Below are 22,381 nucleotides of genomic sequence, written 5' to 3' on the forward strand. Positions count from 1 at the left end.
CCAAATGAGTTTTATACGACAATCCAGTAGTTTCATGGTTACCATTTTTAATCCAGATTTACTTAATTAATTGAATTTAAATGCCTCAGCTGCTTGTGGTGGGATTGGGAACTCAGGTCTCCAGATCACTTAATCCAGTAACATAACCACCGTGCTACCATACCTGCAGCCAACCTGCACCATAGGGTTGACACTGCCAGTGGCAGGCAATGTTACCCATGCACTTAACCTTTGTGTCTTTGCTTCCTTCCAATCTAACCAATGCACCTCTGTGCTATCAGCCAATGTACAGCCCTCAGATCTATGAAGCAACTGTATGATGTATTGGTCAGCATAACCAGCTGTTTTATCTCCTTTCCCTCGGGCTAGCAATATTTGCTCAATGTCACTGAACTGTTATACTTCCCAAAGTACAAGGGGGTCCTTAAGCAGGTTCCTGTTCCTTCCTGGCGACCATCACTTGCCCTTCCCTTTTGACTCACCTGGGCTTTATCTTCGCAAGCTTGCTACCTTCTCAAGATCAAGGATCTGTGCAGCTTGTGCTGGTGCTTTGCAACATTTTTTGAGAAGGACGCAAGATGCTGTAAGATCCTATCTTGTCCTGGTCCAGCGACATTGCTTATAGGCTACTTGTGTGGTTGTACGCGTGCATGAGTGGGAGCGAGTGAGAAGGAGAGCAAGAAATAAGAGCTGGATGTCACTTTGAGGATACCTGTGTCTTCATCTTCTCTTCTCCCCTCAATGGTCTTATAGACAGAGTTGTCCAGTTTGGCTTCCTAACAGGGAGTCAAGGGCTTGTAATCTAAAGTCCACATTCTATTCGGGTCTGTTGAAAGGTCTTCGACCTGAAACATTGACTCTGTTTCTCTCTCCACGGATGTTGCCTGGCCTGCTGAGTTTTTCCAGCGTTTTCTGTTGTTAATTCTATTCGGGTCTGTTCGCTTGCATGAAGTACTGTCTTGTTGTGAAAGCAGAGATGTAGTCTCGACTTGTAAGTTGAAGGAGCACATGGACAGTGGCAGACATGCTGAAGCTGCAGCCCTTCATGGCTGCCATCAAGTGACGATGCATCCGGCAGCTGGGTTCTGTTACAGTGCTTGCCCCAATTTGTGGACTACCTCCATGTAATAATTGCTTCAAATGACGTGGATGGATTGGGGGTTGTTTTAAGGATTATATAAATCATACTTAAGTAATAGTTCTTTTATATCTATTATTCTATTGCTTCAATATACAAGAGTGATATTGATATAGATGGTCATTTTTTTTTTAACTGCATTGCTGTTTGTGCAGTGTTAAAATCCCTTTGAAGACGTGAGTATGCTGAGATTTGCAGTTGTAATTTACAGCTGTAATGTATGGGCTTTGGGCCTGCATCGCCACCAGTGAAAGGGCTTGGCAAGGGCTATCATCCACTGTAGAACAGACGTCCTGCCAACACTTTGTGGCTTCCATATGTGTGCCGTGCGGCAGCTTCTTCTATATCAGTTCCCGGGTTTTGCAGGTAGTGTGAGCAGTATTGAGCCTGGCCTCCGCCTCCTGCCAGGTACGCTGCTCTGCTGTCCTGCGGGAAGGGTTCCCTGGGATGGAAACAGAGCGACACTCCTCACAGCCACCCATGCTGCAGTATATGCACTTCGCCAGCCATCAAACGCAGAGCTAGAGTGCTGCTCGGATCCATCACTTGTACAGCAACTCTATTTCCTGCCTTTGTGTTTCTTATACCAGTCACTGGGAATTTCTAGCCACTTTTTCCCCCTTAAAACAGCCTTTGGAAAAGCGAAATATCCGTGACAAATTATTTCCAACCATTTATGAAAGACTAGCACTGTCTTTGCACCCTATGTGACTACTTATTTTTAAGTAGCCACATACCTTTAAATGCTTCTATTTTGCTTTATCAGCATCCCTTTAAAGGGCCAGTGTCTGCTATCTGTCACACACAAAAGGAGATGTCTGATCAGAAGAAAAGTGCAAAGGTGAGCAATGATGATGAATAACTGAGCCTGTTATACACAGGTATCAAAGTAAGTTGCAGGTGACATAATTGATTAGCTTCTCAAAGTACAAGGAGACTTAATATTTAACCTGAATTCACCCAACAACTTGCAACACAAAAGAAACTGATGACAATTATTCTGACGTATTAGAGCAGGCCACATAAAAGAAACACAAAATTGCAAATAAAAACCAAAAATGTTGGAAATACTCAGCAGGTCAGGCAGCATCTGTGGAGAGAGGAACAGAGTTAATGCTTCAGGTCAATGACCTTTCATCAGATCTAGCAGATTAATCCAAAAGACTTCCCCACTTTGAACTGTCATAGTTGTACCCACTCACTTAGTCTGTCTATATCCCATTGTAACCTCCTGCTCTCATCTGCAAAACTTGCTGTGCTTCTTAACTTAGTGTCATCTGCAAAGATGGAGATATAACTCTCTGGCCTAGAAATTCAGTGGCGCCCCCAGCCTCGCCAGGGCGCTAAAAGTAGCACCCCGGAAGTAGTCGCAACCGCCCACCGGAAATTGACTTTGCGCGCCCCAGAGGGAAGCGCGGCGCTACTGGAGGCGCCCTGCGTCCCTCTTGGGGCGCTGCAACTCAATATCGCTGCGCAATGTGCCGCAGCGCCACACGCTGCGGCACGGCGCACTGCGGTACTGCAGGCCTTCCTCCCCTTCTTAAAGGGAAGGGGCCTGCTGCAGCGCGATCGAAGATCGTGAATGCCGGCAAAAGAGCCCGGCACCGAGGAGAAGTGCCGGGCTCTTGGAACACAGCCGGCACTCCGCGGGGGGGGGGGAGCGGTGGGGGCTCAGGAGGCCGGGGACAGCGGCGCGGAGAGGTGCTGGCAGGCGGCCAGCAAAAAAAATGGCCGCCCCGCACCTCAGCGCCTCTACCGCCGTAGGTAGGCCCCCCTGAACCAGTCGCAAATAGCGACCAGCGTTAAAGCAGGGGGCGCAACTAAATTTCGCGATCGGAGTGGTAGCAGGGTGCTGCGCACACCAATGACGTCATCGGTAGTGGCACAGCGCTAACGGCTAGTGCCACCATTAGCGTCCTGCTAAATTTAGCGGGAGGCATGGCCAGTGGCTTCTGACCCACTTAACGCCCTCTTAAGGCGCTAATGGGTGGCGCAGCCCACTGAATTTCTAGGCCTCTATTCCTTCATCTATGTCATTGATATTTATGGCGAAAAGCTGAGGCCCCAGTACAAAACCCTGAGGAAAGCCACATGTCACATCGCGCCAAACAGAGAAACATAGAAACATAGAAGATAGGAGCAGGAGTAGGCCATTCGGCCCCTCGAGCCTGCTCCACCATTCAATGAGATCATGGCTGATCATCCAAACTCAGTACCCTGTCCCTGCTTTCTCCCCATATCCCTTGATCCCCTTAGCCTTAAGAAATATATCTAACTCCTTCTTGAATATATTTAATATAAGTTGCCCTCAACTGCCTTCTGTGGCATAGTGGTTAGCACTGTTGCCTCACAGCGCCAGGGACCCGGGTTCGAATCCGGCCTCGGGCGACTGTCTGTGTGGAGTTTGCACATTCTCCCCGTGTTTGCGTGGGTTTCCTCCGGGTGCTCCGGTTTCCTCCCACAGTCCAAGGATGTGCGGGTTAGGATGATTGGCTATGATAAATTGACCCTTAGTGTTAGGGGGGATTAAATACGTGGGGTTACGGGGATAGGGTGGGATATGTGTTGGTGTAGGGATTACGGGGATCGGGTGGGATATGTGTCGGTGCAGGCTCGATGGGCCGAAATGGCCTCTATCTGCACTGTGGGGTTTCTGTGATTCTGTGAATTCCACAGGTTCACCACTCTCGGTGAAGAAATTCCTCCTCATCTCAGTCCTAAATGGCTTACCCCTTATCCTTAGACTGTACATTCACTTTATTCCTACTCTCTGTCTCCTGCCTCCCAATCAATTACTGACCTAATGTCACAAGGTTGCCTCAAATTCCATGTGCTCTAATTTTGGCAATAATCTCTTGTGCCAAATAATCCCTTGTCAAATGCCTTCTGAAAGTCAATATCAACAACATCCATAGATACTCTCCTACCCACCATGCTAGTGACCTCCTGCTGTAATTCAACTAGATTAGTTAGACATGACCTACCCTTCATAAACCTACAGCCTATATTTGAAATATATTTTACATAAATAAAAACACAGCACACCAAGTTAAAGATTTGAGTTGATATTTTTTAAGGACTCTTTCTTAAAGAAAATAGTAGCCGTAAGGGATATTAACCAAACAGATATAGAAAAAAATCCTATGAAGCCGAGCATAAAGGTTTCCGAATTCCTCAAATTTGCCCTGATATTTAGTGCACGGCTCTGATCAGGCTTCAGGAAAGAACCCCTCAAGCAGAATCAGCAGATTCCTGCAGTGACTAATCTGCTTCTGCTGGCTCCTAGTTAATCAACATCCTGCTCCTGCTGTTCCAGGCTTTATTGCTGTTCCGCATCCACAGTTATACTGATGTCTCTTACTGTGGCATATTGTAGGGCACCCCTGGACTGATCCACACAATTGGCTCCTTGTATAATAGCTGTGATGTTCCTGCCTCTGGGATTTGTCTTGATATACACTGTTTACTGAGTGCTGGGTAATTATGTTGTGGTATTATAACCAGGTTTTGAGCATGTAACCCATATCTCTGAGTGACCAGCCATATGGCCTATTCTCACTCTGGAAAAGCTGGGAAGCCCATAATTCCCTGAGGATAATATTCTGCCCAGTCCCTGGAAACCAGGCATTGAGTACCTAATCCATTTCCTGTGGGTGCGCGCCATTTGGAAATTCGGGAAGTGCTCACCTTTGCTGTCGATGAATGCATGGGGTTTTTCTATAGATGCTTGCCTGACCAGAAGGCTGTAGTCGTTGACCGCCTAGACGACTGGGAATGCCGTACCTTTGGTAGAAGGGCTCTGGCTGTTGTTACATCCCCAGTGCTGAACTTGTATAGTCATGAGCATGTCAAAATAGCAGATCTGTGACCTCCGTCGTGCAGCAGCAATCCATGACCTGGCCAATCCTTGGGAAGTTCCGTGCTGATGGGGTGTAACAGTTAAGTGCTGTTGTCACTTCTACAGCTTCTCCAAGTCTGCCGGTCTGATTCCAGGAGATGACACATTTCAGCCCCAGTTGAGATAGCTCAAATGCCTGTCGGAGACATAAAACAACAACAACTTGTATTTACATCGCGCCTTTAATGTAGTAAAACATCCGAAGGTGCTTCACAAGAGTGTTATGAAACAAAATTTGACACCGAGCCGCATAAGGAGAAATTAGGCCAAAAGCTTGGTCAAAGAGGCAGGTCTTAAAGGAGGAAAGAGAGGTAGCGAGGCGGAGAGGTTTAGGGAGGGTATTCCAGTGCTTAGGGGCTCGGCAGCTGAAGGCACGGCCGCCAATGGTTGAGCGATTATAATCAGGGATGCTCCAGAGGCCAGAGTTAGAGGAGCGCAGATATCTCGGGGGGTTGTCGGGCTGGAGGAGATTACAGAGATAGGGAGGGGCGAGGCCATGGAGGGATTCAAAACCAAGGATGAGAATTTTAAAATCGAGGCGCTGCTTAACCGGCAGCCAATGTAGGTCAGCGAGCACAGGGGGTGATGGGCGAACGGGACTTGGTGCGAGTTAGGACACGGACAGCTGAGCTTTGGATGACCTCAAGTTTACCCAGGGTAGAATGTGGGAGGCTGGCCAGGAGTGCGTTGAATAGTCAAGTCTAGAGGTAACAAAGGCATGGATGAGGGTTTCAACAGCGGATGAGCTGAGGCAAGGGCGGAGACGGGCGATGTTTCGGAGGTGGAAATAGACGGTCTTAGTTATGGCACGGATATGTGGTCGGAAGCTCATTTTTGGGTCAAATATGACACCAAGGTTGCGTACAGTCTGGTTCAGCCTCAGACAGATGCTAGGGAGAGGGATGGAGTCGGTGGCTAGGGAATGGAGTTTGTGGCGGGGACTGAAGACAATGGCTTCGGTCTTCCCAATATTTAATTGGAGGAAATTTCTGTTCATCCAGTACTGGATGTCAACTTAGAGACAGTGGAGGGGTCGAGAGAAGTGATGGTGAAGTAGAACTGGGTGTCATCAGTGTACATGTGGAAACTGACGCTGTGTTTTCGGATAATGTCACCAAGGGGCAACATGTAGATGAGAAATAGGAGGGGGCCAAGGATAGTTCCTTGGGAGACACCAGAGGTAACGATGTGGGAGCGGGAAGAGAAGCCAATGCAGGTGATTCTCTGGCTACGATTAGATAGATAAGAATGGAACCAGGCGCGTGCAGTCCCATCCAGCTGGATGATGGTGGAGAGGCATTGGAGAAGGATGGAGTGGTCAACTGTGTCAAAAGCTGCAGACAAGTCAAGAAGGACGAGGAGGGATAGGTTACCTTTGTCACAGTCACAAAGGATGTCATTTGTGACTTTGATAAGAGCCGTTTCGGTACTGTGGCAAGGGCGGAAACCTGATTGGAGGGAGTCAAACATGGAGTTGCGGGAAAGATGGGCACGGATTTGGGAGGCGACAACATGTTCAAGGACTTTGGAGAGGAAAGGGAGGTTAGAGATGTGGCAGTAGTTTGTAAAGACGGAGGGTCAAGGGTTGGTTTTTTGAGGAGAGGGGTGATGACGACAGATTTGAAGGAGAGGGGTCAGTACCTGATAGGACTGGCTGAGGTGTTAGCCGATGGCCCTTCTATTAGAGAAGCATAGAAACATAGGAGCAGGAGTAGGTCATTCGGCCCTTCGAGCCTGCTCTGCCGTTCAATATGATCATGGCTGATCCTCTATCTCAATACCATATTCCCGCTCTCTCCCCATACCCCTTGATGCCTTTTGCGTCTAGAAATCTATCTATCTCCTTCTTAAATATATTCAGTGACTTGGCCTCCACAGCCTTCTGTGGTAGAGAATTCCACAGGTTCACCACCCTCTGAGTGAAGAAATTTCTTCTCATCTCAGTCCTAAATGTCCTACCCCGTATCCTGAGACTGTGACCCCTCGTTCTAGACCCCCCCAGCCAGGGGAAACATCCTCCCTGCATCCAGTCTGTCTAGCCCTGTAAACATTTTATATGTTTCAATGAGATTCCCTCTCATTCTTCTAAACTCTAGTGAATACAGGCCTAGTCAACCCAATCTCTCCTCATACGACAGTCCTGCCATCCTAGGAATCAGTCTGGTGAACCTTCGCTGCACTCCCTCTGTGGCAAGTATATCCTTTCTTAGGTAAGGAGACCAAAACTGCACACAGTACTCCAGGTGTGGTCTCACCAAGGCCCTGTATAACTGTAATAAGACATCCTTGCTCCTGTACTCAAATCCTCTTGCAATGAAGGCCAACATACCATTTGCCTTCCTAACTGCTTGCTGCACCTGCATGTTTGCTTTCAGTGACTGGTGTACAAGGACACCCAGGTCCCTTTGTACATCAGCATTTCCCAATCTATCACCATTTAAATAATACTCTGCCTTTCTGTTTTTCCTACCGAAGTGGATAACTTCACATTTATCCACGTTATACTGCATCTGCGATGTATTTGCCCACTCACTCAACTTGTCTAAATCGCCTTGAAGCCTCTTTGCATCCTCCTCACAACTCACAATCCCACCTAGTTTCGTGTTACTACTGATGGCTACTGATCTTCCCAGCCCTCCTTCTTCCTTCTCTAACATTTCCAAATGAGTTTTGCTGTGGTATGCACTGAAACATGTTACAGGAAACTCTCGATTTACCGGCAAAATTCAGGAGTAGGTTCAGTTAAGTTTTTCTTCATATTAGTGGCCGTTTCTTGATTCTTGGCTGTGTAATCGGGGGTTTCTGCACTTGTTGCTAAGCAACAGGAACGCTTGGTCTGTGGCCGGGGTTCTTGCAGCTGTTGCTAAGCAACAGGGAAGCCTGGATTTGTTGCTGTGTACGGAGCTCTTGTACCTTTTAACTATACCTCTCTGTAATCCGGACTTTTTGATAAACCGGCACCACGCCGGTCCCATTGGTGCCGGATAAAAAAGAGTTTCCTGTACTAGTTCTGTATTATAAAGTAAATTTACTGGTGCCGTGCTCCCGGTGGAAAGCTGTAGTCGAAGGGAGCGTGGGTCAGAGAATTGTTGTAACCCTGGCTTAGAAATTCCTCTTCTAGTCTCCTTTGTGCAGGTCTGGGACAGGGCAGAACTTCCAGCCATACATGGATGTGCTGCTGACTCTGTCCAGAATCCTGGGGTTCGGGCAGTTGTGCCATTTTTGGCACTTCTGGGATGCCCACCTCAACAAATGAATGGCGGAATGAATGAACTGGGCCGGTTGTGGCTGGTGAAGATCTTTCCAAAAGATTTTCAAGCTTATAATTCGAAGGTTGCCGAAGAAAGCCACACAGGCCCCCCCGCGTCCACCAGGAGCAGGGCCTGGCATGCTTCCTGCAGCTGTACGTAGCTTTGGGGGGCAAGGAATGCAGAACTGGCGGGGTTTCTGACAGATGGGATTACATCGGTCCCATGGCCCCAACGTCAAGATGGAGTTTTGAACAGGCTAACAAAAAGGGGCGGAGTCGCAACGTAACCTGCCTCAAATTCATCCCCCACCAGATAACTGCTTCGCTCCATTATGGCCTTGGAGTTTCGAGGCTCCAATCTCCAACCCGCACGTGCACCCTTGAAGCGCGACTCACCACTGGGAGTGCAGGATTGATGGACTTAGCCATATACCTCCATGCTGGACCTCTGCTGGCAACCCTTGAATGGTGCCTTTTAATGGGTTCAATAACACAATCCGCATGTCAAGTCAGGCTTGAGTAATTTTGCGTGAACCATGTTAATTGCTGCTTAACAAGGGCAGAACAGGCAAAACAACATGGTGCAGGATTTGTTGGTTAACTTGCACAGTAATTGTTTAGGCGCAGGAGAAATTTCAAGAGTAGAGGCAAAATTGAATGCTCTTTTCATTAGCGCTAATTCAAAACTGACTTAATTTTTTGAAGAGCAAATGCTCCGCTCCTGAATGCTCTTTGCCATGGAAAAAAATACAGCGATTGTAAAATCAATGGTTGTAACCATATAAACATAACATTTTTAAATATCAACCAATGGTAAATGGCTATACCCGTAAGCTTGATCCATCACAGATATTTAAAATAAAAATATTAAGGATTTGTGCGGATTAAACTTGCAGTTGCCAAAGTTTGCATACAAACAATTAACGCACTTGGACTCTGTTCTTACATCATGTTTAACCCGTTTAAAATAAACAGGCTGATGGCTGTGCATAAATAGTGCAAATAAGACATAGGGTAGCTGTTTTAAGTATTCATACTTGAACTTTGCTGATCAGAAGTTCTGCTCTGTGACTTTGCTGACAACTGTGCAATATTTCATCTATAGACGATCAAAAAGGAATATTGTCTCTTTATTATAGTAGCATAAACATTTATCGCAATCTTGTATGCTATTTCTATTCTTAAGATTTGTACTGGTTCTGGGGAGCAATGAGTCTTTACTGCAGCTATGCCTGGAAATCTATCACTTTGATGCAACCCTTAGAATAATGGAGGAAAAATTCGCTAGCGACCATTTTTGGGTCGCTAACATCGCCTGGGCACTAAATTTAGCACGCCGGCGATCAGTAAATTCAATTTTAGCGCCTCAAGAGGGAGGTGGCGCGCCACTTCCTTCTTCGAGCGCTAACCCCGAATATCGGGGCGATGCGTTCTGCAGCGCTACGCACTGGGCCACGTAGCACTGCCGCATAGAAGGGCTCTTCCCTATCATTAAAGGGGAGGGTCCAAGTCCACAACTCTGCGGGGCCCTATCTGGACCACCAGGGCGCGGGGTACCATGCCAGCAGCCCGGCACACAAGAGGAGTGCCGGGCTGCCAGATCGCGGCACGGACCACGCGTTCAAAGAGGCAACGGGCCGCGACAAGTAAGTCGGACGATATTTTTATTGCCCCATACCCGCCACCTCCCCTTTACTTAGTGCCCCGCGAGCCTCCTGTCGCTCTGTTCCTGCCCACTGAATCGGTCGCTGCCATCGCCCGGCGCGGATTCAGGGGGCGCGGGACAATTTTTGCAGGTGGGGCGAAAACGGGGCCTGCGCAGCGGAGCGGGGGCGCTGCCGGTTACCGCTGCCGCTAAACTCCCGCTGAATTTAGTGGGAGTCATTAGCAGCGCCGTGCCTGGGCGAAAAGTCGTTTGGGGCCCTCGTTATTGCCCCCCCCGGGGGGGGGGGGTGCTAACAAGTGGCACAAATGCACCGAATTTCTAGCCCTATAGTACATTCTTAAATAACTGAAGTCATTTGGTAACCAACAGCATTCCCTGCAATCAGCCGACAGTTTGTTCTGAATTCATCCCTTAAAGTCTGGTTGCATCCATTATACCATTTAATAAAATCAACGGCGAACTGAAAATTTTAGAACTCTCCATTTCCTGGTTTCATTTCTTCATCATTCAGTATCGGGAGAAACACAATGGGACTGATTTTCACTTGGGGAAATCGGTGTGAACAGGGTGGCAAGTGGGCCTCAAATTGAGGTTGGTAGACTTACTGCCACGCTGTTGCCGATGCTACGATGACAGCCATTTTGAAAGAGGTCTACCCCGGGCGGCCTGAGCGTCTGCTTGAAACAGGCGGTGGGCCTCCTTCTCATGCAAACAGGGCTCCTAATGATGTGGTTAGGTGCCTGATTGCAGTTTTCATGGGACACACGGGTGGACCGTGTGTACTGGGTGTTCCAATCAGGAAACAGCCAGAAACAAAAAATGAAAGGATTGCTTTTCTGTGGAGCCGGAGGGCTCTTCCTGGCTCCACAAAAAATAAAACACTGCGGCCCGTTGCCGGCCCCCGGCATCACCCCCTCCTCCCCCTCCCCCCGAGGAACTACAGGAAACTCTCGATTTACCGGCACCCAAACAACCGGAAATCTCGGTTAACCGGCAAAATTCAGGAGTAGGTTCAGTTAAGTTTTTCTTCATATTAGTGGCCGTTTCTTGATTCTTGGCTGTGTAATCGGGGGATTCTGCACTTGTTGCTAAGCAACAGGGACGCTTGGTCTGTGGCCGGTGTTCTTGCAGCTGTTGCTAAGCAACAGGGAAGCCTGGATTTGTTGCTGTGTACGGAGCTCTCGTGCCTTTTATAACTCTCTGTAATCCGGACTTTTTGATAAACCGGCACCACGCCGGTCCCGTCGGTGCCGGATAAAAAAGAGTTTCCTGTACCTGCGGTCCTCTGCCAGCAGCCCAGCTGCCCGATGTTCCTGAGGTTGAAGACGGGTGAGCTGCGTCCGAAGGCCCGTGTGCGCCCGCAGCTCGCCTGTCAAATTCAAATGAGGGCGGGCCACAAAACCGCCACGATCTCTTTGCTGCCGGAATGGCTGCCCATAAGTCAAAATCGATCCCTATGAATTTTGTTATGAAGTTCAAGTTATGATCGTTGTAATAGAAAAGCACGGGGCACTGGGTAACACGGTGGGTTGGACGTCGGTCTTTCGCGCTCGGGCCCAGTGTTCAAATTCATCCAGACTAACCGGATGAAAGTCTTCTGATCGTTTAGTGTCCTATGTTAAATCAGTCTCTACTCAGTGTCTAATGGGCATGAGCCCATAGCATGAAAATGGCATTAATTGGTACTAAATGGCAGTCTCACTTAAGATTTCTGATGTAGGAAAATGTCACACTACAGCAGTATTGGTTGCTCTTCTTAAGTCGGAGCTGAGGTGTGGCAGAGCAAAGGTAACATCAAATAATGCTATACCTATTGTGTGAAACTGATACTGGGTACCCAAGGTGATAGTGCCCCATTCCCCAGCATTGAAATTGCCTCACTTTGATGAGAACTAAATTCACACCAAAAAAAAAATGCTTTAAACTCTGGTTTCTGGTTTTAATTTTTATGTTCATTTGAAAATAGTCTGCAGTTTATTACATCAGCAACATTCGTGAAAGAAAACCTGAGGTCGCTTTTTCTTAATTGTCTCCTCCTTGGTCCTCAACCCACTGGATGATGCCATGGTCCTATGAGTGTTGGCAATCCTTGGATACCTTGCCCATTCTCCACATGTGACCTGTGACAGCGAATGCTGAGTGTATTCGCTGGGGGTATCACGGCTGACCTCAACCATCATCTACACGCAAGAGATTTCTAGGGGGGGGTGGGATCTCAGGATACCGATCAGGAGTGGAAACCATGGCCGATTTTACCCCTCCCTAATTCTAGGGCTAGGTCTTGCACCTCAATGCCCTGACCGCCCCCCACCCCCCGCCCCCCCTCCGCTCCTGATGAGCTCAGCTAACTTAGAACAGATCGGTAGCTCAAAAGTTGTCCTTTCCTGGCGTGACCAAGCAGTGCCATTACGTACTGAGCCATCAAAGAATCTGGTTCTGATGACATTTTTCAATCCTAAAAAAAACTATCAGTGACTCGGAGATGTATTGTAGGTTTGAATTTTTTTTTTCCCATTATTAAAATAATTTCTGTTAAAATAACGTTGAGCCATCCAAAAAGTGCATGGAGTCATAACTACAGGCTCAGTTCTTTCACTAATTATAAATTGTTTCGATACTAGGGAAGTATGAAGACTGGAGAGTACATTTTCTGCTCCAGGGTTCCTGGTGCAAGAGCCTGCCTAGCAGGAACATTAGTTATGGACAGCAAATCACAGGCTGGAGATGCGTAATTTCCCAATATGTACTCCCAATGGGGGCAGGTCCACACTGGGAACACTGAAATGGAAAATTTGCCCTTATAATTTACACTGTAGATATCAAACTTGTCTTGTGAACAAAGTGTAAATTCTTCAGCGACTATATAAGAAACACAGATCCTAGTAATTTACATATCTCTTTCATTTTAGGCCTATGTGTTTTGTTAAGCAGCTCGAGATCCCACAGTATGGCTACAGACACAATGTTTCCACCACCACGCCTCGGTCTAACCTGGCAAAAGAGCTGGAGAAATATTCTAAGACGACATTTGAATATAACAACTACGACAACCAAGTTTTTGGAAAACGAGCTATTGCTCCCAAAGTTCAGGCCAGGGATGCATCTCCCAAAGGGTATGACGGTAAGAAAAGTGATGCTTTCTAATATTATGGAAGAACAGCAATAACTAACGCGTTTGACACAGAAAATTGTTTTCAATCGCCAAAACGAAGCAGGCTTTCGTATTTGCAGTTTATGTTGCATTCTGTTTGTTGTGAGCATTACTGACGGTTCTTTCAGGCACTACATCTGGCTGCAAACTACCTGTGATTGTAACATCACCCGAAGGACCTTTCAAGCACAATAGCAATGGAAATTGTAGATACTGTTAAAACATAATGAGGGTGAAACTGGACCTCATTGTGCCCGTTTTCTAGGCAGAGGTCCAACTTGGAAGGTCAAGCTCCTCCACTCGAATAGCGTTGAACACACGTCCGGTGCCATTTTGGATCGGGCGCTGTAGAGGCATTCCTGGCGGCCACCTAAAGCCAGCTTTAGGCCCCTTGATTATGCTCATAAGGGGCCTAACTCCTGTTTTAGGACCCAAACGGAAATTGGTTTTCATTGAACGCAGCAGGCGACAGGTCAGCTGCGCTCGTGATTACCAGGTCCTCATGCAGTCGTAACCAGCGCTCCTTTAAGGAACCGCTGGAGACCGCCACCAAAAAGGTACGTTTTAAAAAAATAAATAAAATACTTACCTGAATGTGGAAACGGGAGGAGAGTGCCGCATTAAAACCACAGACTGCTGCCAGCCACTGCTCGCTCCCTCTCCCGGACTCGCCCTCTGGTGCCTGCAGCTCACCATTAATAAATAAATAAGGCTGTGGGACCAATCTGCTATGGTCCTGCTGGCGGCCTCTTAAGGCGCGTGCAGTGCGCACTGCGGCCGTATTGTGCCCCGAATTGTGTGCGATTCCAATTTCAAATGCCTTCTGCAAGTTAGGATACTGAAGGAAAGCAATAATCATGCAGAAAAGTAAAACAATTAAAAAATACGAAATAATGCTTGTATATATGTCATATATATATTTGGAAAACTTGTCTGTATAGTGATTGTATTATTCTGTATTACATTATTATATAAATTAAGGAGACATCACTGAAATGTGACTTTAATGGTTTTCTGATAAGAAAACATCTTTCATTTCCAGAGGACTGTATTATCCCAGGGACACCTGATGAAATTTGACAGCAAAAAAAATATAAGGTGAACAGAGAAATGGATTTGTTGACAGCTTTAGTTTAGCCCTGGAGGAACAACCTCTCTTTATAGTACAAAAAGCGCCTAAATAGTCAAATGCGGTGCAGAATCTTTTCTGCCGTGTGGTCAAGATTAAATTGTCACAGCAGTCAGGTTGGTGTTCCTTGTGACTGCTGGCTATGCTTGTGAATCCAGTTTGATTCATTCTGACAAGAGATTTGTATTAGAACTGCCCTGCTTCTTGAATAGTTCCTTCTGCAACGGAAACAAAGAACCTTGGCAAAAAGAGCAAAGGACCGGAGCAATTAAAGTGGGGCAGGCCGGAGAAGGGCCTGTACAACAATAAATTAGAAACAGGCAGCATAGATTTATAAGACCACAGCCTGGGGGTGGCCTTTGCTAAATCCAGAATTTTGTTAGGCCGGAGTTCAGTGCAGTAAGGTCCAATTGTATATTCTTTTTTTTTTCCCCCAGCAGAGATTGGATAAAAATGGAGAGTGCATTTCCTCTGCTGCACTGGGCCTTGTACAGCCTCAGTGACGTCACATCTATTAGAATGCTGCCTAGTTCCCCTCTGTTTATCCTTATTACATCACAGAGTAGTCTCCAGTGGGAGGTAACAGGGTCCCTCATATAAGGATGCAGTGGAAAATTTAAGAACATAAGAATTAGGAGCAGGAGTTGGCCATGGGGGCCCTCGAGCCTGCTCCGCCATTCAATAAGATCATGGCTGTTCTTCGACCTCCACTCCACTTTCCCGTCCGATCACCATATCCCTTGATTCCCCTAGAGTCCAAAAATCTATCGATCTCAGCCTTGAATATACTCAATGATTCAGCATCCTCAACTGTTTGGAGTAGAAAATTCCAAAGATTCGCAACCCTCTGAGTAAAGAAATTCCTCCTCATTTCAGTCTTAAATGGCCGACCCCCTTGTCCTGAGACTATGCCCCCTAATTCTAGACTCTCCAGCCAGGGGAAACAACCTCTCAGCGTCTACCCTGTCAATCCCCTTCAGAATCTTGTATGTTTCAATGAGATCACCTCTCATTCTTCTAGACTCCAGAGAGTATAGGCCCATTCTACTCAATCTCTCCTCATAGGACAACCCTCTCATCCTAGGAATCAATCTAGTGAACCTTCGTTGCATCGCCTCCAAGGCCAGTATGTCCTTCCTCAGATAAGGAGACCAAAACTGTGCACAGCACTCCAGGTGTGGCCTCACCAAAGCCCTGTACAATTGGAGCAAGACTTCCTTACACTTTTACTCCAACCCCCTTTGCAATAAAGGCCAACATGCCATTTGCCTTCCTAATTGCTTGTTGTACCTGCATGCTAACTTTCTTTTTGTCATTAGAGCAACAGCAATGTATTTAGGAATCTTCTTCTTAGGCAGTCCCTCGGAACCGAGGATGACTTGCTTCCACATTAAAAATGAGTTCTCAGGTGACTGATGAGTCCAATGCGGGACCTACAGTCCCTGTCACAGGTGGGGCAGACGGTGGTTGAAGGGGCGGGTGGGTGGGGTGCTTGGGTTGACGTGCGCTCCTTGCGCTGCCTGCGCTTGGCTTCCGCTTGCTCCCAGCGAAGAGACTCGAGGTGTTCGGCGCCTTCCCGGATGCTTCTCCTCCACTTTGTGCGGTATTGGGCCAGGGATTCCCAGGTGTCGGTGGGGATTTTACACTTTTTCAAGGAGGCTTTGAGGGTGTCCTTGAAGCGTTTCCTCTGCCCGCCTGGGGCTCTCTTGCCGTGCTGGAGCTCCGAGTATTTAGGAATATCTCATTGTCAGCTTTCGTCTTCCTGAACCAGTAGGTGAAACCAATTACAAGCAAATCTGTGTTGCTTGTTTTCGGTATAAATTAAGAGAGAATTTCTACAATCAGAAACTTTGGGTTTAATCAGCAAAATAAATCTGGAAGAAACAAATGAAATACTTGAAATAACACACACTTACAACAGCCTTTACACAGTACCGTGCTAAAAGCAGCTGACGTGCTTCACTCGCTCTGCTCTCAGTGCCTCCTCCCTGACGCATCTTCATTCAGCCATTTCTGTGTGATCTAGGCGACTGAAGGGGGCACTCTGCATCGATGCTGCCTGTCGCTACGGAGGGACGATGAAGCATACCCCTGTGCCAAACGGAGAAAGCTGCCGCACGTATCACACCAGAACTGCAGTATGGCAGCATTGACGTTTCCAGGTTTTTTTGGTCAGGTTTAACCCTAATTTTGGAATTCATCCTTCTGCGGAGGGGGTGAGGGAGGGTAATAACACTAAAATCAGAAGCTTAATTAAATGTACTGGAGGATGCAGTGCATGAAGTAATCAAACGCCCTTTGAAGTGAGACTTTAGTACACTGATTTTTTTCGCTCAAGCCGAGATAATGCGACGTTAATTTACATTTTTAGTAAAAAATTAGAAATTCTCTTAGTATTCTGAATTTTAAAGGAAAATCCCAAACAGTTGTTTTATCTTTGTTACGTTTACTAATATAACAGTGGAAACATACAATTATCAAATATGAATGTACATTTTTGAGGTTGCCAGCATGCTGGACCAATGCTTTGGCTGTGCCCATTTGATTGCCCAAGCCAATATGGACAGCTAGGAAATGAGGTCCAGCATAGATATCAAGCAAAGTTGGGAAGACCTGGAGTGGCACATAAACGTACCATGCCAAATCAGCCAGGCCCAGTGGAGGAGAATCATCTGCTCAGTAGGTTTGCCCAGAAGTGGTTGGGGGGGGACAAGAAGGTCATGCACCCTCGGATGCCAAGCGAGACTGGAAGAGTGATTTTAATATACGACAGCTGCATGTTTCTGGCATAACACCGTTTTCTGACACATGTCCTCATTATGGATGGTGGACTGAGAGCCACATATGTGCAATCAGTAGGACTCTCGACAGTTGTAAAGCCTGCCATTTAATTGAAATCATAGTTGGCTTGCTGTTGCTCCTGCTGTGACCCAGGAATCCAGATACTGAGATGTACTCGCCTGAGAGCATCTGTCACCTAAGACATGCAGCATGACATGGATGGCTAACTGACTGAGTTTCCCTGCACGGCATCCTTATTAAACCGATACCTCCTGATGACTTGGGAACCTGTCCAATCCTGAAATATTACTGTGGTAAACACCAGCACGTCTGAAAGAGGGGTCTTGCTGACATTTCTCAATGCTGTTAGGTGAGCATTAAGAAAAGAAGGGTCAGTTTTTGGAGAAGTGAATAAATGTCAAGTTAATGTGGTACTGATTTCTGCTAAATTACGGTTGGGGTGGAATTAGGTGGCACCCCTTTTGGCATGCTAACGTCACCTTAGCACCCCGAAAAAGTTAGTGCCCCTCCGCTGTAAATTCAGTAGTAGCGCCCCAAGCAGGAGGTGGGGCACTACTGGAAAGTGCTCCCCCTCCTGCTTGGGGCGCTACTACTGAAGTTTGCGGTGCTACGTGCAACAGCGCCACGCACGTTGACACGTAGCGCCGCGGTACTGCAGGACTCCCTCCCCTGATTAAAGGGGAGGGTCCTAGCGCTGTGCGCACCGGGGCCCTGCTGGACCACCGGGGAGCGGGGTGCCGTGAAAACAGCCCGCCGCTCAAGAGACGTGCCGGGCTGAGCGATCGCAGCCGGCACCCCTCATAAAAAAGTGAAAGGGGGCAGGTACTGGCAGTCGGCCAAAATAAAAATGGCCGCCCGACACCTGCCCCTTTAACTTGCGCCGCCGCTGCTTCAAAAACACCCCCCCCGACCCCGTCGGCCATATCATCCGGTGATAGGTCAGGGGGCGCAAGGGAAGTATGCGGCCGGGGTGTGAGCGGGGTGCTGTGCACGCCGATGATGTCATCACCGGTGGCACGGCGCCACGGGGCGCTGCTGACTGCCGCCGCCGCTAACCTCCCGCTGAATTACGCAGGAGGCGTTAGCAGCACCGTGCCCGGACGCTAGGGGATTTGCGCCCCGTTAGCCCTCCCTAACGAGAGGCGCAAACCAAACCAATTTTTCCCCCAAAGGGGCTTAAAGTTTCTGTATTTGATATTTTCTCCAGATTGCAGCTTGCAGATCAGCAAGCTTTAGTAAATGGCAGATAAAATATAGTTTGCGTGCATCTGTTTCAGTTTGACTCCTTAACCGTCAGACACATCAACACTTCTGCAGTTGGAGCATTATTTTCACAATTCTTATCTAGTGACTAAGGCCTAGAAATTCACTTTGGGCCCGCCAGCTGGCGTGCGCCCAAAAGTTAGCGCTGAGCGCGGAGCCAGTTGCGCCCGTCAGATATTCAGTTTTTGCGCCCCAAGTCGGAACCGGGCACTATTCCAGGGTGTGCCCGCCCCCGCTTGGGGCGCTGAAACTGAATTTCAGCGCTCTAGGCGCCGCTGCGCCACCCGCTGCGGAGCGGCAGGCTGCGGTACTGCAGGCCTCCTCCTTCTCTTAAGGGGGAGGTGCCTGCAACGGGGAGATCGCCGCTGGATAGTGCCGGCAAATGAGCCCGGCACCACGGAGAAGTGCCGGGTTCGCGGAAAGCAGCCGGCAATGCCGTGGGGGGGGGGGCCGGGGTGGAGGAGGCCGGGGAAGGAGGTGCGGGCAGGCGGCCGCCGAAAAAGCGGCCGGCCGCACCTCCACCTTAAAGCGCCCCACTAAGGCTACAGGACGGCCCCGTTTTCTGATCGCTGTTTGCGGCCGCTGCGGAAGAGGCGGCCGCAACTAAATATGGCGGTCGGGGCGGTAGCGGGGCACTGCGCACACCGATGACGTCATCGGTGGCGGCGCAGCGCTACTGGCTAACGCCGCCATTACCGCAGCGCTGAATATCGGCGAAAGCTCAGCAAGTGGCGCAAAAGCCCTCTTTGGGCGAAAACTGGGCGCAAAGCCTACTGAATTTCTAGCCCTAAGTCCCTTCCAGAATGACTCCTACAGAAAAAAAATCCCACTTTGTGGATCCATGAATGCTTCATGAATAGACTCCAGTTGCTATTTTAGTGCAAGAGTTGAAGCTTTTAGTGCAAAATAGTGTTTTTTAAAAATAATATACAGGAATGACAAGGCAGCTATTCGATTAGCATGAGAGTATCTGTGTATGGGGTCGAACAGATCGGTGGTTACAGGGAAGAACCACGTAAAAATAAAACAGGAAACTTCAAAAGCCCAGAGCTGTCAATTTAAGAGGCGTATTGTAAGACTGTAGGGGAATGCTGCGCACAAGGAAAAGCAGCATTGGGAATGCTGGTCTTCATTAATAATGTAATAAGTATTCCGGCTATATTTGTGGGGGAGTTTGAATCAGAAGTTAATTTATAACAGTCGTGTGAAAAGAGGTGCGATGTTGAATCTGATTAATGTGGTATTTAGCTCTGTAAAAAAAAAAGCAATACATATTTGTTTGCAAATAAATGGAAAGGTACAGTCTGAGGTACAGATAGGTACTTAGAAATTTTGGCTGGTGAGCAGTTGGGATTACGTGAGTCGTTTGAATTGAGAAACGTGATTTATGAGAAAAATATTGTAGGAGAAAGAATTGAGATGGTGCTAAAGTGAACTTAGTAATGTTTATTATATCTAAAATAACGAACTTTGCTTTTTCTAATGCATGTGGCACCTCTCCTTCCCATTATTTCAGCTCAGGTGTGTAGAGTTGCAAGGAAGGTGTGCAAACAGTGGGGGGCTTTAAAATTGATTACTAGATTGCCCATTTTAGAACCCGTCCAATTATCATCACGCTGAAATCAATGGCAGTGAAAATCGTGTAGGTTTAATAACGGACGATCCTCTACCACTTTACCACCCAAGCGATGAAGGTGAAAATTAGTAGTGAGCCTGACCTCGTATCGGGCCTCCCTGTGGGGGAACATCCACATAAGAACATAAGAAATAGGAGCAGGAGTCGGCCATTTGGCCCCTCGAGCCTGCTCCACCATTCAATAAGATCATGGCTGATCTTCTACCTCAACTCCACTTTCCCGCACTATCCCCATATCCCTTGATTCCCTTAATATCCAAAAATCTATTGATCTCTGTCTTGAATATACTCAACGACTGAGCCTCCACAGCCCTCTGGGGTAGAGAATTCCAAAGATTCAACATCCTCTGAGTGAAGAAATTTCCTAATTGCTTGCTGTACCTGCATGTTAACTTCCAGTGATTCGTGTACAAGTACCCTGAACACCAATATTTCCCAATCGCTCACCATTTAAAAAATACTCTGCTTTTCTATTTTTCCTACCAAAGTGGATAACTTCACACTTCTCCACATTTATATTCCATTTGTCATGTTCTTGCCCACTCACTTAGCTTGTCTATATCCCCTTGAAGCCTCCTTGCATCCTCCTCACAATTTACATTCCTACCCAGCTTTGTATCATCAACAAACGTGGATGTATTACATTTGGTCCTCTCATCCAAATCTGATCCAAAATTAATATAGATTGTGAATATCTGAGGCCCAAGCACTGATCCTTGCAATACCCCACTAGTTACAGCCTGCCAACCCGAAAATGATCCATTTATTCCTACTCTCTGTTTTCTGTCCATTAACCAATCCTCAATCCATGCTAGTATATTACCCCCAATCCCATGAGTCCTAATTTTGTTTAATAACCTCTTGTGTGGCACCTTATCGAATGCCTTGTGAAAATCCAAATACACCAAATACACTGGTTCCCCCTTATCCTGCTAGTTACAACCTCAAAAATATCGAACAGATTTGTCAAACACGATTTCCCTTTCATAAATCCGTGTTGACTCTGCCCAATCCTATTATAATTTTCTAAGTGTCCTGTTACTGAAAGGATTATTATTAGTCCTAGCCCCTTTAGGGCTACCCCGGATCAGGCGTATTCCCCAGACGTTCACTTTCAACTAAAGTTAGAAGTAACCGAATCCAAAAGATGCTTAATTGGGTCTAAAGGTCCAGACTATCTCTCCCTAAAGGAAAGGAACAACCTGAAGATGTTACCATCCTCCAGATAGCACTTTTAATAAGTTTAGCTAGACTGTAACCTTCCGGATATTATGAGGGTCCGGAAAACTCCCCCAGAATTATGCAACTCCTCACCAAAGAGTGTACAGAGATTGAGTTTGCGAGTTTGATACAGAAGTACTATGTGAGACAATTCTAAAAATATATAGATTTATTAAAGAACCGACATGTAATTACAGTAGGTGATTCAATCGCAACATTAACGGTTCCAAATACAGAAATCTTACAATCTTCTTATCAGAGATCCTTATTCTCAAATCTTAACTTCGTTACATTTTTACATTTCTTAGTCTTATTCCAGGATATCCACCAAAATCAAATACAATACCGTTGATCCCCAAGACTCAAAGAGTTGTAGACTTACAGAGCTTGCCTCTGAAGCCAAGAATGGCTTTGCCCCTTCAAGTGAATCTGTCTTCCCATTTGAAAGTTCAATTTTTATACCCTTTCTCAGTGGTATTTCCTTTGAAGTTTTCTGCTGATGTAAGCTAATTATCTCTAGTCATTTTTCTGCTGACTTCTGCTATTCTTACAGTCAGTTCAGCTGGTAGCATTAAGAATTATGTCTCCTGTGTAGGTGTCTCAAGCTTAACACAAAAATAATGTGATGGCTGGTGCATATATTTGATGTCATTCTTACCAAAGTCTCTTTACGACATGTAAATTAAAAAAACACCTCAACTGGGTGCACAATTGTCTTCTTAGTTACCTCAACTGGTTGTATTAAGAATTATGTCTCTCGTTTTTCATTTGATGTCATTTTTACGAAGGCATATGTTTCTTTATCTTATGTGTTCCTTTCCAAAGTGTTGGTTTAAGACACCTAAACAGGGTATACCATTGTGTTCTTTCCAAGGCTTCAGGCTTTCAGGAACCTCCAACCTCCTGCTTCAATAAGGCTATTGATTCAGTGTCAACAACTTATCTTATCTTAATAGCCTGTATGCTGTTTACAGCTTTTCCATTGTTAGGTTTTTAGATTTTCAGACCTAGTTTGTCATGTTTTAATAAAGTAAAAATTCTTTCATAGGATGGTGTATTTTTCTGAATAGGTATATTGCTTATTCCTTCACATTACCACGTCCTTAATAATAGATTCTAGCATTTTCCCTACTACTGATGTCAGGCTAACTGGTCTGTAGTTCCCTGTTTTCTCTCTCCCTCTTAAAAGTGGAGTTACATTTGCTACCTTCTAGATTCTAGAATCTA

The 22,381-nt window shown here is 46.7% G+C and overlaps 1 protein-coding gene across 6 annotated transcripts in view; it reads left to right on the forward strand.

The window, feature by feature from the left end:
* LOC147112280 (myelin transcription factor 1-like protein) overlaps positions 1-22,381 on the forward strand; it is a 568,764-nt gene that overhangs the window by 330,779 nt on the left and 215,604 nt on the right. For all 6 annotated transcript variants that reach the window (XM_085996413.1, XM_085996412.1, XM_085996415.1 and 3 more), the window contains one exon: positions 12,862-13,073. In XM_085996413.1, coding sequence (XP_085852539.1) covers positions 12,862-13,073 — 212 coding nt within the window. The remainder of the gene's footprint in view (positions 1-12,861; positions 13,074-22,381) is intronic.

Source organism: Somniosus microcephalus, chromosome 9 (genome assembly GCF_052327205.1).
Source record: "Somniosus microcephalus isolate GS21.2 chromosome 9, FLI_Smic_1.0, whole genome shotgun sequence".
Classification (NCBI taxonomy): Eukaryota; Metazoa; Chordata; class Chondrichthyes; order Squaliformes; family Somniosidae; genus Somniosus; species Somniosus microcephalus.